Below are 14295 nucleotides of genomic sequence, written 5' to 3' on the forward strand. Positions count from 1 at the left end.
TTCAATCCATCAGAATTACTTTAATATTTGCATTACCAGTTTTATCTGTAAGTTAATTAGTTCTTTGTAGTGCACAGCTTTTTGTGAAGAATTTTAATTTTAACCACTCTGAACTATATGTATATTCAGCACTATATGCAAACATCACTGTAGCAAATTGAGAACTTGATTAACAAAAGGGGAATTAGCTGCCTTGATAGTGCAGTGGGATTGAAGAACTCTATAGTTTATAGATGAAACTGAATTTCCATTAGCCTGTTCCTTTTAAATCTTATGCAACTTTTCTCCACACAACTATACATCTGAACATCTAACATAGCAAAAAGATGGAACATTTAAAGTTCTAGAAACACGACACAGTACTTATCTAAAATACAAAGCTAACCATCATACATAAAACAGTAGAAGACACACAAAGAATAGACAAAAAAAAATTAATGAGGATTCCAAGTTCTCACAAACTCAGCGAGCAGGATTCATTCACAGAAATGTAAAACGCCGTTAAGCATCAAATAAGCTTACGGGGCTGTTAGGTATACAGCTTTAGTCAATTGTTCTAATACTTTCTTTTCAGGCAGCTCATTGTATACTACGTATACACGTTCCTAAGAGTTTCCACCCACCATTCGTTTTTAGAACAAATTTTACTGTTATACACAGATTAAGCTAAAACTAAGTAGTTCATCAAAGGCTACACTAATTTCTCAAGCTATGCTAATGCTCTGAACTCTAAAAAGAGAGTTGAATATATATTCAAACATTTAGTACACCTCTAGTCTATAAATCTTTCTCCCTAACCAATGCAATAGCAAGAGTAATAGCTCCAAAAATAACTTCCGATACAACTACATTGTCACCGTCTTCATTAAAAACCCTCTTCTTTCTTTTGAGTGAAAATATTAGACAAAAACACCCAACTAATCTGGATATACGTTTTGGGCCTGGAATTTCCTCTGGACACAGCACAGCTCACAGGTGCAGCAAGAGCATATTTCAAAGATTCTCTGCAGCAATATTGCTTGAGATGACTGTCTACTACTAGAAGATAGAGATGAGAAGAACTTACACAGTTTACATTTTACAGTTTACATTTTAAATTACAGAATAAAGTCCTGAAGGAATCCAGAGCCACCCAGCACATCTATTCTTAACTTGTAGTGGCAGAAAAATGAATGACATTTTAGCTTTCTGACTTCATTAGGGAAATATTTTAAATGTATTTTAATTACTAGAATCCCCATATAATGCACTGATACAAAAACAAGTGAGCTCAGAACGTGCTTAATCTATATGGCTATACAAAAATTTATCATATACCTAGAACTAATAGCATCTCAAGAAGCTGTTCCACACGTGTTGAAAGAAAACACAGATTGTGTGGGTCAGCCGAGAGACTTGGAGCCATATCCTGGAAGAAGAATGGGAAAGCATGAAAGCAGTCCCAGAAGCCAGGAAGGCGATGAGAAAACAGATTTCTTGCAATTTCAGTGCATCACATTGTAACGATAGTCATCGTGCATATTGTTCAGACAGAATACAGTTTCAGATATCTGTAGGCTTCCAACGATTACCTCCTAACCAAGGGAACTGTGTTGTGGTTTCATGTACTTACTGTACATACAAAGACTAAGTTTTACTTGAATTAAAATGTTTTTCCAGTATTTTTTAAACTTGTGGGATACCAGGTATTCTAACTTATTTTAAGGCAAACCAGACACATTAAACTCATTAAGTGTACAAACCTCATAGTGTTCATATTCATCCACATCAAATGTCTTAAAGTCAAAAAATCCATGCTGTAAGGCCTAAAAGGCAACAAGGTGTCAGTTCATTCTTAAATATGATTTATGATCTCATTTTCTAATGCTGTTCTTAAAAATTAAAACTAAATCACTAAACGTTTGTGCTTTTGGCTTGCTGAAGTCTCTGTGTTAAGACAACATTCAATTTTGCACAGATGAACAACACAGACAACAAAAACTTTAACAATGTCCAAAAACATCAGGTTCATTATTTCCCCTTCAAAGGCATTATGATGTGACATAAGTTTGTTGCATATCACTTAAACCTTAAAACTGAGTCTCCACACACTCCTATGCTTTTTTTTTTCTTTAAGGCAGATGAGAAAAAGTAATTCCCTTTTTGTCATATAGTCATTTGATAATTTCTGTGCTGAATATATTTAACGTTCTATATTTTATGACCAAAATGCACAAAAAGTTTATTGCTTTTCTGTATTTAATATGACACTCTGATTTTATTACCACAATACCCAGGCAAAAATCTTATACAGATAGAAGTAGTATGTATAACCTGTATTTTGTGATTTGTTAATACTTCTCTCAATGCATTCCATTGATAGAATGAAGTTAACAAGATTATGGTAGACAAGATTTATTAAATGATCGAAAGAAATTAAGTTTTGTATTTGATTCCTGTGCTATTACTTAAGTCAATTTTGTACTAAAGATTTGTATACAACAGTATATTAAAAACAATTTTATGAATAAGCAATCGATATCACAACTTTCTTCCAAAGAATTGATGATATACATTTCTGCAGCATATATTTATACTGAATCTAACACATTCTGGAAAGTAGAGACATTGAACAACATTCTATGATTAAGGTGTGTTAAAAAAGGACCATATATCTATGTTTGAGAAAACAATCGTGTTCGCCACTTTTTGCTACAAATATTTTTCTTTCTTTTTAGGCAAAACTAAAATCATTTATTTAAAAGATGATGTTGTCATGAAACCTAAGATACTGAGAGGTTTCTTTGAATGGCAGATCTAGAAAAGCGTATTTCATTGAAGCATGGCTAGATGGCTGCACTCCAGAATTTGTAGGCCCCCTGGATGACGTGTATGTAATATATGCAACAAAGTCATGAAATTTACTCAGGTAGACTAAGATTTTACTTTAGATTTAGCCATACAGTTTCTGCTCAAAGCGGCTTTATTTCTGTAGGTGAACTGGACAAAGATTCAATAAATTTTATGGGAACAGAAGAGGAAAAATTGGTTTTCAGAGTCCTTTTGACGTGTTTGTTGCAGATAAATCATGACTGCTTCATAGAGCTTCAGGATCTGTAGAAAGCCACACAAATTAAGAGTCTTACTGTTAACTGACAGCTCCTTTCCCACCCCCACAGAACTAAAAATATTAAGCTTGATCTGTCCTTTTTTCAATTTTTAAGAAACACTTGTTTTGCCATACTTTTAAGAATTACAAATAGTCTATAAAGTGTCAGTACAGAAGCATTTATATAACCTGTTCCTCTCATCAAGATCACTGGGAAATTAGATGAACAAAATTTGATCTTTGCTTACAGTATCAAGTATATACTGTAACACCAGGTTGACAATTAAAATGTAAAATAATACTTTAAAAAGCAGCACTGGAGATTAATTTTCCCCAGGACCATAACCACAAATTTAGCAATTTAAATTATGCTTTCCAAATTATTTTTGATAAATTCATAGTTTTTATATTGATTATTATACGTATTTTGAAACCACAGCACATGCAAGGCAGAGCTTTAACAAGCAAGATGACAAACTTTTTTAAATGACACACCAAAACACTAGTAAGATACACTAGTTTTAATTCTTTTTAAACAGTTCTGAAAAGAATAGGTATCAAACACTGAAATGGAGTTAAGTATCCACAAAAAAATGCAAAAAACAGTGCTTAGATTAAATCACGGAAAACCAAAGTACCGTTATTTTATCAACCTATATTTATAAATGATTTGTTAGCAGATATATTGCATTACCTGTAACGCCACCCTGAGATGGGGCCTGGGATGTTTGCACATTCTAATTCATAAAGTGAGCTACAGAAAGTTATCAAAGGCTAACCAAGCAGAAACATAACCGTCTTTTCCCTTCTACGCTTGTCACTACTCAAACACAGTTCTCAGTACCTTAGGCTTCATGACAGCACACTACTCACTGACATGCATCTTGCTTTGAAACCAGATTTTCTTCTGATGTATTTTAAGAGTGTTTTGCTTCACTTTTTAAAAAGTCAATTTAAACCTGTTTTGCTAAGGAAAGGCATGATTACCTTACTTATTCCCTGTAAACAGTCCAAGATCGTGAGATTGTATGTGCAGTTCCCAAATGAAGCATCCCTATAGATGTAACAAATTAATAAAAAAAACATTTTAGAACTTAGGGAAAGACAGCACACAATAAAATATATTCAAGCTATTCAATCCCCTCCGAGAACTCGGTATTAAAGTTCCAAGACATTGCTTTACCAGCTCATTCATGCTAAAGCACACCCTTACCAAGGATGTAGCTCAGTGTAAATACAGTTGATACTGTAAATTATGTTAAGTGCATGTTTCTGTCAAGTACCCACATGGAATAGATACAAAATTGAAGATTATGTGACCTTGATTCTGCCACTCTGAAAACAACAATTCCTCTTTAAAAGATGACAGAATGGCAAAAAGAAAAACATATGCAAGAATTGAGACACCAACATAAAAACAAACACCAACATGAAAAATAACAGCAACGTATATCGTGGAAAAAAGAAAACGTACTTTTCAAACTTTGCTTCAGACCAGTCTGCATTTTAACAGTGACTTCTTAATCAGTCATTGAAGAAATCTTTTTTAGTTTCGCTCCAAGCTATCTTATCGCAAATATTAAGAACTGCAATTTGTGAGAATAACAAAATACTAAGTAGCAGCCAGATATATCTTTAATCCATAATTTATTCAAAATTTCAATCTTTCACTGAATGGTTTTGTTTTTTTTTAGAATCTACTTGTTATGTTTAGTATGAAATTTGTAGTATCAATACAGTCCTTCAAACTCAAGTGCTTAAAGAGTAAAATACTCTCACACTTTCTTTAAGAGCAGAATTACAGCAGTTTTAAGCAAGCAATGTTCACAGAAAACGTAGTCGATTTAGAAAAATTAAAAGCTACAAATTTGGTAGTTTCATATTACATTTTACTCAAGAAAATCTTTCAAGTTATTAGATTACTAAAAGAAATACTTATTGCAATGTTTTAGAATGGGAATTTCCAAGTGTGAATACATCTTCAATATTCAAATCCAGCAAAGATGTTTTTTCAAAATGTAAAGCCATAGAGTATCTTCATTAAATAAACAGATTATATCAAAGCAGTAAATGATAAACCTAAAAGACTTAACATATTTTTCTACAGGGAAAAGTTGAAGATCTTTTTGTCATAAGCTTTTCAGAAAAGAAAAAGGTCTTCCGAGCAAAAATAAATAATAAAAAAAAATCTTTAGGACCAAATGGGAACATGTACATAACAGAAAAATCTTTAAAAGCTATAACAGTTTCATGAAGGAGTTGACAGAAATAACAAAACCTAAAACAATGCAAACCACAAAACTAATTATTTAGAGAAATACAAATAGAAAACATGATTGTAACAGACATCCAGCAATTAGGTTATTTTGCTATAACAAAAATATGATCTTGTATCTGTTTATAACTACTTCAACCAATAGTACATAAAATACTGCAGGCAAAAAGCAACAATTAATAAGAAGTGGCATGATGGAGAGGGAAGAAGGACCTAGAACTTGACCAAGACGCACGAGGTAAGCCTATCACAATTTCAGCTATAGAGTGTTCTTAGCTACGGTTCCTACAGACAGCTGTTATTAGAAATTGTGCACGCTGAGCTTGCATCTGAAAAACTCACACTCTTACCTATCTTTTGTGGTAGACAGCGATGAAACACTAATGTACGCGATAAAACACTAATGAACAGTGATAAAACATGCAAACTAAAACTAAAAATAAAATCAAACTAGATAAAACTAAAATGCAATGCAACAAACAGTAGGTATGAATGGTAGTGCAGCATGGTAATGACATAACACCTGGAAGCAGTGGCTTACTATCATCTAATACTTCAAGGGAAAGCATGATGTTTGATGCACTATGGCCAGTACAGAGTATATTATATCAGACTTTGCCATATCATCTCCTCTAAGTATTTTCTGGTAAAAAAAAAAAATCATAAATGTTACTTCTACAGTAATTTGGAAAACAAGCAAAATTGAACAAAATCTGAGCTATTTTAGTCCTTACCACCATAAGCATTTTTATTTTAGGCCTCCCATTCCTTTTTCACGGTAAAGCTAAGAAAAAAGCATGTCTATATTTCTAGCTTCCAGAAGTACAACAGCCTGTTTAAAATTAACTCTAGATGCACTCCCCCTTTCTGAAACTTCACTGTTCTCCATTTCAGAATTTTAGGTTAAACTATCTACAGGTATTAAATTTTAGGTATGAAATGAAAAAGATTGATCTGGCAGCAATTATGTATAATCCATGAGGTCTCTGTATGCTGGATCTGTTGATATAGTAGAGACGCATCCCAGGGAATAGCAGCATATCTCCTGATAGTTACAGGTCTTATTACCAGTAATACTAAGAATCCCTCTGTGCCGTAACTTCTTTTTTGAAGCATGAGGGGAATTTTAGCAATTTCACAAATGCTACAGTTGTTAACAAACACACTTTATACAAATTAACAATATAAAAGGTTACTGAAGCAATAAAGTGCTTATATTAGTTATTTCCAGGAAAATATTTGACTAGTAATCCAGACACTCCTTTTCAAGTAGCACCATCTTAAGTCATCATCTCTAATGCCTAGTTTAAACAAAAAAATCCAGCTCTCCAAGTCTCTCTTAATCCCATCCCTCCATGCATCATTCAGTTTAGCTTTGTGTCTGTTCAAGAATCTGTATCAAATCAGATTCTCGTTATCATGAACACTAAGCATGAACACTAGAAGATATCTTTTATTCCACACATCTATGCATCGACAGTCAAAAATCACAAAGAAAAAGCAATCTGGAATACAGATCAGGAGAGTACTTGTGGACTCCATGGTCAGAAGCAAAATCCAAGTCACCAATTTTCCAACACACTGCAAGCAACAAAATGCAATAGCGAAGAGGGGAAGGAATTTTAAACGTACATTACATACATAGCTGAACAATATTAAAAACCAGTTTAGCTAGCACTATTATAAAAGTTTAAACACTATTACTTTGTGACTTTATTATATATTCAGCCTTCCTACCAAATAGATAATTTCAAATTAATCAAGAGAACCGTTAGTAGTTATAGATTTTTAGACACAGAATTTTGCAGAATTTAATTTGAGAGGACAGACATTTAATGGCAATCTGACTGTTAACTTCAAATCTATAAAGGTCTTGAAATACTCTAAAAGCAAAGACTTTTTCTTGACCCGATGTCCCAAGTATTTTAAATAAATTACTCAGTTAAAATATCTTTTTGTTTAGAGGGAGTTGTCTAAGATATTTTCATATACTAACTAGGTTGATTCTTCATTAAAAGCAAAGCCAAAACAAATCTCCACTCCTAACCATCTAGGTGACTTCCTCCAGGCTGAGTTTCCAAGTTTTTTCCCTAAATGAGAAAAATGAGCCACAGGCCAAATCAAATCATTATGAAGCTTTGTAAATATTTAAAAAATAATTTTTTTTAACTTATCTTCCAAAGCCTCTTAAATTAAAGCATTTACTGAAAAAAACTCACACAAAATTTAAAAAATGCAGAACTGCCTCAACTTCACTACTCTTTGGATAAACCCTTCTTCCTACTGATTTAGTATACAATTTCTAGACCATGGATAAAATACTGGATACTGTCAGAACTAGTACTAACCTTAAAGCTGTATAAAATATAATAGCTTTTGAATGGGCCACGTTTGTACCACGATAAAAACCAAATGCAAACACTAAAACAGTTATGAGGAAGACTCATGTACAGGAAGAAAACCTACTAGCTTCAAAGAAACATGGCGATTCAGATTAAACTACAATTCCATACATTCTTCCTACTTAAACTTATTCTTCTCCTTTGTCTACAGGAAACTAATGCACATGCTTACATTGAAGACCGTAGTAATTATTAAGCTACTGGGACTACTTATGCATATGCAAAAACATTTTGCTTTTGATGATGGAAAAAGAGCTATTTAGATTTACATTTTTGTTTGTTTTTTTAACTGTTAAGTCTATGTTAAAGAAAACACAAAGAAAAGGAAGACTTATGTTATTTGATATGAAATGAAAAGATCATACACAGACATCTCCTGCATGGTATTACAGTGTGGGTGCTGTTTTCTGTTGTTGATCATGTCTTTCACTCCAGTATTCTTTCAATCTTTTATGGCCAAATGCATAACCAGCTTCATTTTCAAACAGTGGTTTACCAACTATTACCTGATAACTCTATTTGGTTTCAAAATCAGAAAAAACGTGAATGTTTCTAACATACAGATGTAGCATGAATCTGAGTTGGCATTACAGAGCTGCAAATCCCACATCCGATTTCATTTTTCGGAGCTGACCTCAATACTGCGTAATGCTTTCTACTTTACCAAACCTCTAAATGCTGTCAATAACAAAATAATTTGTTTCCCTAGCACTTGCAAATAAGGAAATAAAACCTAAACTCTAGCTCTGAAATTCATGTCATATCTAGAGATTGAACACAACTAAATTAAAATACATTTGTTTTTTCTCTTTGTATTGAAGTCAATACAGAGCAGTTCAAGTTGAAAATCCAAAGCAGTTTTATAATAGGAAACTGTTATTTATGATGGTTTCAAATGGTGTTTGTAATGTTTTCTTAAGTGGAAGCAAGAAGATACAGCACAAGGTCTTCAAGAGACTAGAACGTCACCAAGTGACAGTGAGTCAGCCAAAAATAAGATGAAAGTTTCTCCAATACAGCAGTGCCTTACCCTCCTGCTTTGTCTTTGTTATTTCCATTATAAAAATGAAATAATTTCTATAGAACTTGTAAGAGGGGTATGCTTATTTCTTTCCACCCCCGAACAATATTCACTGAAGCTGTCTTCAAATGAAATACCCAGCTGAAGATCTAAGCCGATTAAGGCCTTTTGAGGTCACTGAGATAGATTAAGTAGATCAGTTCGCTGGTGATCTTTTCATGTAAACACACGTCAGGACTCCGTGAAGAATCTGATGGTCTTGCAGAGCTTCTTTCTACCTATTGAAAGTTGTCTGTTGTTTTTTTCCCAAATAGAATACACTTCAGATATCATATTAACAAACGTGTTAAATAATCCAGCTGTAACACTGAACCTTTGATCACTACACACCGATAAACTCTTACACTTGAAACTATTCAAACAGAGATAACCTGCACTACAGAAGTTATATAATATCTAAGTTCCAGGCTTGAAACAAAATAAATTCAAGAATACCTGCGATAAAAATTACCTGTGATAAAATAAATTCAAGAATACCTTAATACCTGTGAGTAATATCCCAAATTATTTCCTTCCTAGGCCTTAGAATAGGAGGAAAGGCACAAGACATTCGGGTTACATTTTTAATTGTCATTTGATAAAATCATTTTAGCCCCTTTTAAAATGCTATATGGAGAGAGGGCAAACTTCCTCATAGCACTAACTTGTTTTTTCATAGCATAGCCTGATGACAACCAGATGTAGTACCTAACGTGGCATTAATGCTTCCAGTGACTGAACAGGTTCATTTGCTTGAGTGTCTGTATCATGCTGTATTTTGCACAAGAGATGCCTCAATGTCTTGCAACACACAGGTGGATGAAAATCATCTCAAAGGCCTTGGAAAACCAGGGCAGAAGGAATAAGTTATTTCTTCCCTGCTCCCATCTGATATAGATTGACCCATTGCAGGCCCTCATCAGATCTGCATGCCCTTCTCTCAACCCCAGTAATTCTTAAGCTCCTTATACATCTATTCCAGCCTCTTCCTACCAATTCAAATCCCAAGTACCTCCTCCCTAACTTTGACTCCTCATTTCTTACTTAGCCTCCTATCTTATCAGACTCCTTCAGTTCATCTCCTCAGTCTTCTTTTTCTCACCTCCTGTACAGCTAGATTACACAGTTTTCTTTACCAGCAAGATAAACTATACCACACAGGTAACAGAATCTTCTTAGGCTCTAATCCAGTGCCAAGACCTTACATAGTCTAACGCAGCACCAAAAGAAACTTAAGTGCTTTTCAGCCTGACACCAAATTAAGAAAGAAATACAGATGCTTATGTCTACTAGCATATAAAAGCTTTCTTCCAAAAGCTCAGAACTCCATATTCCCTCCGGAGAGCAAGGCCATGACTCAAGAATATTGACTCCCTTCTATCCTCAAAAATAGCCTAAGTGCTGTGTTAAAACAAAACAAAACCAAACAAAAATATTAATCACCAAACTACAGAAAATCCACCAGAAGAAGAAAGGAAAACAAACAAACAAACCAGAAAATCCATAACCTCCCCCAGGAGCTTGACTTTTAACCAACATGTTTTACAGATAGCAAAAACAACCAAATGTAAGATCTGAAAAGTGGAATTAAGACCTATTCTATAAACACCAAAAAAACTACATAAACATTAACTCTGGAGCTTAAAGAAAAAAGTTTACTTCTTCAGTAAGCAGTTTACTAACATAGCCATTCCACACATATTTTGAGATTTCTTTTGACTGGTATTAGCTGCAAGAGTAATCTCAAGGAAGATCACCTGACTAAATTTCTTCCACTCTAGAATACACTTCTTCATTCAAATGTGATTGGGATGAAGTAAAATAATGCAGTGAAAAGTCACAACAGTGACAAGTAAGTTCTAAGAAGCTCAAGAGCATCAATGGAAATTAGAACATTTGCCCTTCCTGCCTGTAATCAACAGTACAGAATGATTTCAACTTTAATGAGCAATTTAAGATTTCCTCTGAATATGGTACAAGAGGTATTTTGTTCTACTAAGAGTCATGGATTAGGATGATAATGCCACGTTCGCCAAAATTAACACAGTTAAAAGGCTTAAGAAAACTTTAGGACATTGGCGTACAGCCTATCTGAGAAGCAACAACCTGATAGCAAACTACTGCTCAGAGAACCTGTGTATCAGCAGAGTGCAGGGTAAATCTAAGTCTATTAAAGTATAGCTTGCAATTTTAAAGATTTCTCTGTTGTACATTCTTGAAGTTGTTTCCCTAGGTTTTCACCTGATGTACTGATATACTCTCTTCTTCTTTCTGGTTTATGTATAATTAAATTTAGCATTCTATTGCTATAGTGGTTAAAGATGTTTTCACATCTAGCTAGATGATTGATGTGAAAAACAACATTATTTTATGCACACTGTCTTTATTTACAAAAGATCTTTTCACTTGCAGCACATGCCTGCTGCACGTTTTATGTTTTTCAGTGTTAGCTCTGGAGAAGATGTAGAGAAAGCTAATTAAGGACAAGATTAAAAAGTACCTCTGTCCTAATGTAGTTATTAGATCCTATTTTTTTTCCCTTCAGAAATGGGAAAAGATTTTACATTTCTTTTACAGTGAGGCTGTGTCCCAGAATCCTATCTTCACAAAACCCATGAATTCTCACAAATGGGTTACAACAATCCATACGTAACACTCTGGACAGATTTGGAAGACAGGTTTGGAACTATGGATAACATCTATTACTTTAAAGAAGTTTGACACCGTCATTTATCTACCAGCCACCTGCAGAAGAGTTAAGCATCAGAAGACTGGCAACATTTACTGCTCTCTTCTCCTGAAGCTGGCAAACTGAATGAATGGATTACTCTTCTGCAATAACTTTGGCAATTCAGACTGCAAAAACTGAGCAGTCTCTTTGCCAGACCTTGACTTCTTCAGTGTGTTCAGTTAGTATTCTCTCCACTGGGTAAAATGGAACGGTCTTTTTATATACTACAAAGATATCTTTATAAAATCTTGCTGTTTCATATATACATATATATATATATGAACTCTCATTACCTGATCCTTATTCTATTTTGGAATAGAATCTCGTGAATTCAGACTCAGAGGATTTGTTCTGAATGTGAATTTCTTAATTTCAATATTAATTATTAATAACACAATTGTGTTAACTTCATTATTACAATTAAATAATTATTTAATACAATTATTCTGTGCCATTGAGTTTGTTATTGTGGTTCTTGGCAGCCTCAAAAAAGTCACATTATTCTCACTGTTCCCTACCAGTAAAGAAGAAACAGCATTTTAATAACTTATTATTACGTGTATCATTCTAAGGGATTGGTTGCAAGGCAAAGGTCTGTAGCCTTCAGTTTGAACAAACAAATTCTGAAAAAAAAAAAATCCTCCTCAATTTTCTGTTTTACAATTACAGGACTTGACAACTAAGCTTTTTGCTTTGTCAGTACAAATAATACCTTAATTTTTACTGTGGCGGGGAAGAAGTGGGGAAGGAACCTAAAGACATAGCAATTTCTTATAATTCTGAACGGTAGAGTTTTTGGAATAGGTAAACAAAATAAAGCTATTCTGAGATAACACACATTCTACATTACTGGAAATTTTTTGCGTCACACTCTACTACATTCAATTTGCTTTTTAAGCAAGGTTTCGATAAGTTCAAGATTCTGAAAAAATTAGGTTGGTTTAATTATTAAGAACTCTTATATGAAAGAAATACTGTTCAGTTGTTCTCAATCTCTTGCCAAAGCTGAACGACTGAGACAACACTATTAGATATGAAAGGGAGAATCAATTTTCTAGACTCCCTTTAAATGCTACACTGTAATCCCCAGAAGGAAGGGAAACATTGCAGTGAAGATTTTTACGTGTTGCTTTCCCCAAAATTTGGAGACAAAAAACTGACACTGTTTCTGTGTTCAGAATAATATAGTATGCTCCGAAGAACTTCTCGGAGTAATATTCTAATAACTGAACCTTCTGTAAGTGGAGGGACTAACGCAACTATTTTAGATGAGAGCATCAGAAAACAACACATGTAAGAGGTGTAGAAAACTATACACAAACTTAAATCATCATTCCTGTATTTTATACAGAATTTGTAGATGTTAAATATAAACACACTGACATGTTTATAAGAGGTAATCTTTTTATGCATTTTATGAAGTGCTTTTTTTAAATTAGCTTAAAAGTTAAAGATATCAATAACCTTCTTAGCTATCAATGATCAGATGAATCTATAAACTCTCAGGTGACAAAAGCAATCAGTGATTTGATACTGCTTTTTAAATTGTATGCATTGGCTTAAGATTTTATAGTTAAACTGGTGTTGACACACAAATCTATCATCCCTAAATATATAACCCTGTACAAACCACTAGAGATAAACAGATCTTCCTTTGTTGAGTGGCTGTAGAATCAAACAAAGCTTTTGATAACAAGGTAGGTCCACATTTACAGATGCATCAGCTGACAGTGAGTACTACTTGCTAATTGCTGACTGCCCTAGAAAAATGGATCTTGACCTTCTTGCAGTTGTCCTATGAGATATTGCCTGTATTTGCATTATAGCATGAGGTATTTTTATTTGTAAAGCACAATGACATTTCATGGTTCACATGACAAAAAAAATCTGGAAGTCTTTTAAGATAGCCATAATAGCTAAAAGTCCTCAGATCTCGGCCTCAATACTACCTTGCCATAGAGAATATAGACAGATTGTTAAAATTAGCTGTTCATTGAAAACAGAAAGGCAAAATAGCTTAATTTGAACTTCTATAGTTATTCTGTAAAGCAGAAAATATAACAAAACAAAAACAAAAACCTCCAGTCACATGAGTCTAGCTGGTTAGGTATTAAGTAGTATAAAAAGGTAAGAATGACTTTTAAATAGTAAATCATGATATATTATAAAAGTTTTAATTGCTAAATCACAAACATGCTAACAAGTATTTTCTAAACCTGAAAGTTTGCAAGATTGGCTGTCTTAAAACTAAAATCAATCTAAATAGTTTCATTATTACAACACAGAGCAAGTGATTCCACCAGAAGTCATTTCTTTTTCTGTACATCAGTCATTTTGAAATAATGTCTGTATCAGACATGAAATCATTTTCTGGGAAGGGAGAGGAATCTGAAAAAAAAGTATGTTTAGCAAATTCCAAAAGCAAAAGTTAGACCCATTTTTCATGTTCACATACCTAAATGGAAGATATGGTGGATTAGTTCCAGACAAAAGCGTCCTGTACACTTCTTCTGGTGTTTTCTTTAAGTATATTACCTAAAGGGGGGGAGAGAAGAGAATGAAGATGGAGGGGAAAAAAAAATAAAAATAACCAGCCCTGATCCTGAGAAGTCATTAACCATTGCTATGTTTCCCTCAAACCACTACTCTTCCAAATATATACCATACTCCTTCACAACCAGCTCATAGGCCATCTGCAGACCAGAGAAGACAAACCTACAAAACACAAAAGCTTCAGAA

At 33.7% G+C, this 14295-nt stretch overlaps 1 protein-coding gene across 1 annotated transcript in view; it reads right to left on the bottom strand.

The window, feature by feature from the left end:
• The window catches only part of CDC14A (cell division cycle 14A), a 56461-nt gene that overhangs the window by 21371 nt on the left and 20795 nt on the right, over positions 1–14295 (bottom strand). Inside the window, 3 exon segments of the mRNA XM_035333190.1 lie at positions 1743–1805; positions 4076–4142; positions 14012–14091. Of these exon segments, the coding sequence (XP_035189081.1) occupies positions 1743–1805; positions 4076–4142; positions 14012–14091 (210 nt within the window).

The sequence above is a fragment of the Oxyura jamaicensis genome, chromosome 8 (assembly GCF_011077185.1).
Source record: "Oxyura jamaicensis isolate SHBP4307 breed ruddy duck chromosome 8, BPBGC_Ojam_1.0, whole genome shotgun sequence".
In the NCBI taxonomy this organism is placed as follows: domain Eukaryota; kingdom Metazoa; phylum Chordata; class Aves; order Anseriformes; family Anatidae; genus Oxyura; species Oxyura jamaicensis.